Source organism: Monoraphidium neglectum, assembly GCF_000611645.1.
Source record: "Monoraphidium neglectum strain SAG 48.87 unplaced genomic scaffold scaffold01951, whole genome shotgun sequence".
Classification (NCBI taxonomy): Eukaryota; Viridiplantae; Chlorophyta; class Chlorophyceae; order Sphaeropleales; family Selenastraceae; genus Monoraphidium; species Monoraphidium neglectum.
Genome location: NW_014011677.1, coordinates 8790 through 11664, shown reverse-complemented (window position 1 = coordinate 11664; position 2875 = coordinate 8790). Strand labels below are relative to the sequence as shown.

Below are 2875 nucleotides of genomic sequence, written 5' to 3'. Positions count from 1 at the left end.
GGCGCAGCCTGCGCGGGGCGCCGCGGCCGCGAGCGGCGCGGGGAGCGTGAACATGGTGGGGTGCGGCTCAAGGGAGGACGAGGAGGAGGTGTCTGCCGCCCAGGGCATCGGGTTGCTGCCGCCGCTGGCGCCCTTGCAGCTCGAGCCGCCTTGCGGGCAGGCGGGGGAGGCGACCCAGGCGGCGTCCGCGTCGGGGCCGCCGCCTGTGTGGGCGCGGCACGCGCTCGGCGGCGGGGGCGAGGGCGGGGACGGCGGCGCGGTGCTGGGGATGCCACCCCTTATGCCGCCGCCCGCGCCGATGCAGCAGCAGCAGCAGGAGCAGCAAGCCTCTCGAGGGCGCCCGCCGTCCCCGCCAGGCGGCGGCGGAAACTCGCACCCCGCGGCGGCGCCGCCGCAGCCCTGGTTTGCGGCGTTTGGCAGCGCATGCTATGGCGGCGCGGCCGCGTTTGGGGGCGCGGGGTCGGACCTGGACTCATTCGTCCTGCAGCAGATTGCGGCGACGCACCCTGGCGCGGCGGCGATGCACGGTGCGCACCTTCCAGTCTCATGCGCGCATGCGTGCGTGCAAACACGCACACCCACTCTCATGGAGTCGCAGGCTCTTGCAGAGTTCGCCATGCGCTGGCCCCTGCTCGCACCTCTTGCTCGCATGACTCGGCGAGTCCCTGCCTTTGCTCCCAGTTGTGCGGGCCAAGCAGACGCGCGAGCGCTGCCTGTCACATCGTACCCTCCCAGGTGGCGCCGGCGGTGGCTCGACCGCAGAGTGCTACGCCAGCTGGCCGGGCCCCAGCCACCCCCCTTCCTCGGACGCCGCCACGGCCGGCCCCCACCAGCCCCAGCGGCAGCAGCCCGCCTCCCAGCCGCCGCCAGGCTCGCCGCAGCCGGCGCGGCGGGTGCCCCAGCGGGCGCAGCAGCAGCAGCAGCAGCAGCAGCAGCCGCGCGGCGCCCTGCCCATGTCGTGCGGCGACATCCTGCGCGACTTCAGCTTCGGGCGACTCGGCCCCGGCGACGACCGGCCAGGCTCACCCCTCCTGAACGTCCTGCCGGGCTCTGTCATCGGCCTGGCCGCCCTTGCAAGCTCCGGGGCCGGCCGGGGTGGTGGTGGTGGTGGTGGCGGCAGCAGCGGCGGGGATGGCGGTGGGGGTGGGGACGAGCTGGAGTTGGAAGACCCGGACTCGCCGCCCGCGGCGCGACGGCCGGCCGCCGAACCCAGGGTGCGCGCGGCGCAGGGGCTGCTTACGGCGGCTGGCCGGCGGGGTTGTGGCCGCGCTGGGCGGTGCACGGGGGCCGTGCGGCTGATACCTCGGACACCTGACCTTGCAGCTGTGATCGTGCAGCCTAGACTTTTGGCGCTGCCCATATGGCTCGGAGAACACTCTCCCTCCCGTGACCAAACACCTCCCTCGTCACGCACTGCTTGCAGGCTGCCAAGCGGTTGCGCACCAACGCCGGTCCCGGCGCGGCCGGCGCTATGCAGCCGGCGGCAGCAAACGGCTCGGTCGGTCTCGGCAAGGGCGCCCCCTGGGCGCAGCAGCGGGCGGGCCCGCCCCCCGCCCCGCCGTACGGCGACCCCGCCCCCGCGCCCGCACAGCCGCAGCCGGCTCCCGGCGTGGGCCACGCAGCGGCCGCGGCGGCGGCGGGCGCGAACGAGGTCGTCGTCGGCGGCGGCGGCGGCGGCGGCGGCGGAGGCTTGGGGAGCCTTCCGGGGTCGTTCCTGCTTGGGAGCCTGGCCGGGTCCCTGGGGAACCTGCTGGGAAGCTTCCCCGGCTCCGCGCTCTCCCTGGGGGAGCTGATCGGCAGGCACGACTCATTTGAGGCGGCGGTGGCCAGAGGGGCCGCCGCCGCCGGCGGCGGCAGCGGCGGCGGCGGTGCAGCAGCGGCAGGCAGCGGCGCGGGTGTGTAAGTGCGGGCCGCCGCAGTGCCGCAGTGGGGGCGCAAGTCAACCTTGAGGGGTTCGTTCTGCGGGCTGCCTCCTGATGTGACTCGGCAATCGCCCCAGATTATCGCGGGTGCTGAGGAGGCACTTGCCGGCGCCAGCTTCCGTCCAGAAAGGAACGCCTCTGCTGCGCTCGCTACCGCACCATGGCAGCCTTCACACGAGCGTCTCGCCGCAAGCGTGGCCACGCGCGCCCCCGCCAGCTGCTGGTCTCGCCTCCCCTGCCGCCTTGATCCTCGTTTGACGGCGCAGCAGCTTTGCAACCCCCCTCAATCACACACATCGAGCGAGACCCCGGCCGCAGTGCCATGTTGTCGCCGCACCGCCGGCAGCCGGGCCGCACGTCAATACGGCGCACGATGCGCCAGTGTGCATCAATTGTTGCGCCGAGCGGCCGCCCGGGTCGCCCGGTTTTTCACACAAGATGGCGGGATTGCTTGCGCAATCAGTGTACTGGAATTCGGCCTGCCGCGGCCTTGACACACACACGCAATGTTGGAACCCACGCCTGTAGCGCGCCCGGCAACCGCCTGTCGGCGCACTCCTCACACGGCTGCGACCAACCAAAGGCGTCCAGGTTAGCGCGCCGCCCCTGGCGGGCCGCTTCGCACCACCTCCCAGCGCGAACCACGGCAGCAGCGCCCGAGCGGCCTCGCAACAGCAGGCTCGGTGTGCGGCACGTCCCCGCAGCTTTCGTTTGACTTGTGACATTGTTTGACGTAGATTTTTGGAGCGCACAAGCAAATCATCGAGTTTGCTTCCGCTGTGTGTGATACACACATATATAGCTGGCGCAAAGCAGGGCCCTGACTTTGTTGTCGCCGCCGTGCGCACTTTGACAGCTGCACTTCCCAGGCCGCCATTTTCCGACCGCGCGTTCGCCACTCATTGGCAGGCTTTGCTTTCTTCGTTGGATTGCGAGCGACCAGCCCCCCCCCC

At 72.0% G+C, this 2875-nt stretch overlaps 1 protein-coding gene across 1 annotated transcript; it reads left to right on the top strand.

The window, feature by feature from the left end:
* Positions 1–52: 52 nt before the first annotated feature.
* MNEG_9479 (hypothetical protein) lies at positions 53–1903 on the top strand (the record flags this gene model as incomplete). The annotated part of the gene is made up of 3 exons (XM_014042051.1): positions 53–527; positions 736–1214; positions 1424–1903. The coding sequence occupies 3 exons, from the start codon at positions 53–55 to the stop codon at positions 1901–1903; spliced, it is 1434 nt and encodes a 477-aa protein (XP_013897505.1).
* Positions 1904–2875: the final 972 nt, after the last annotated feature.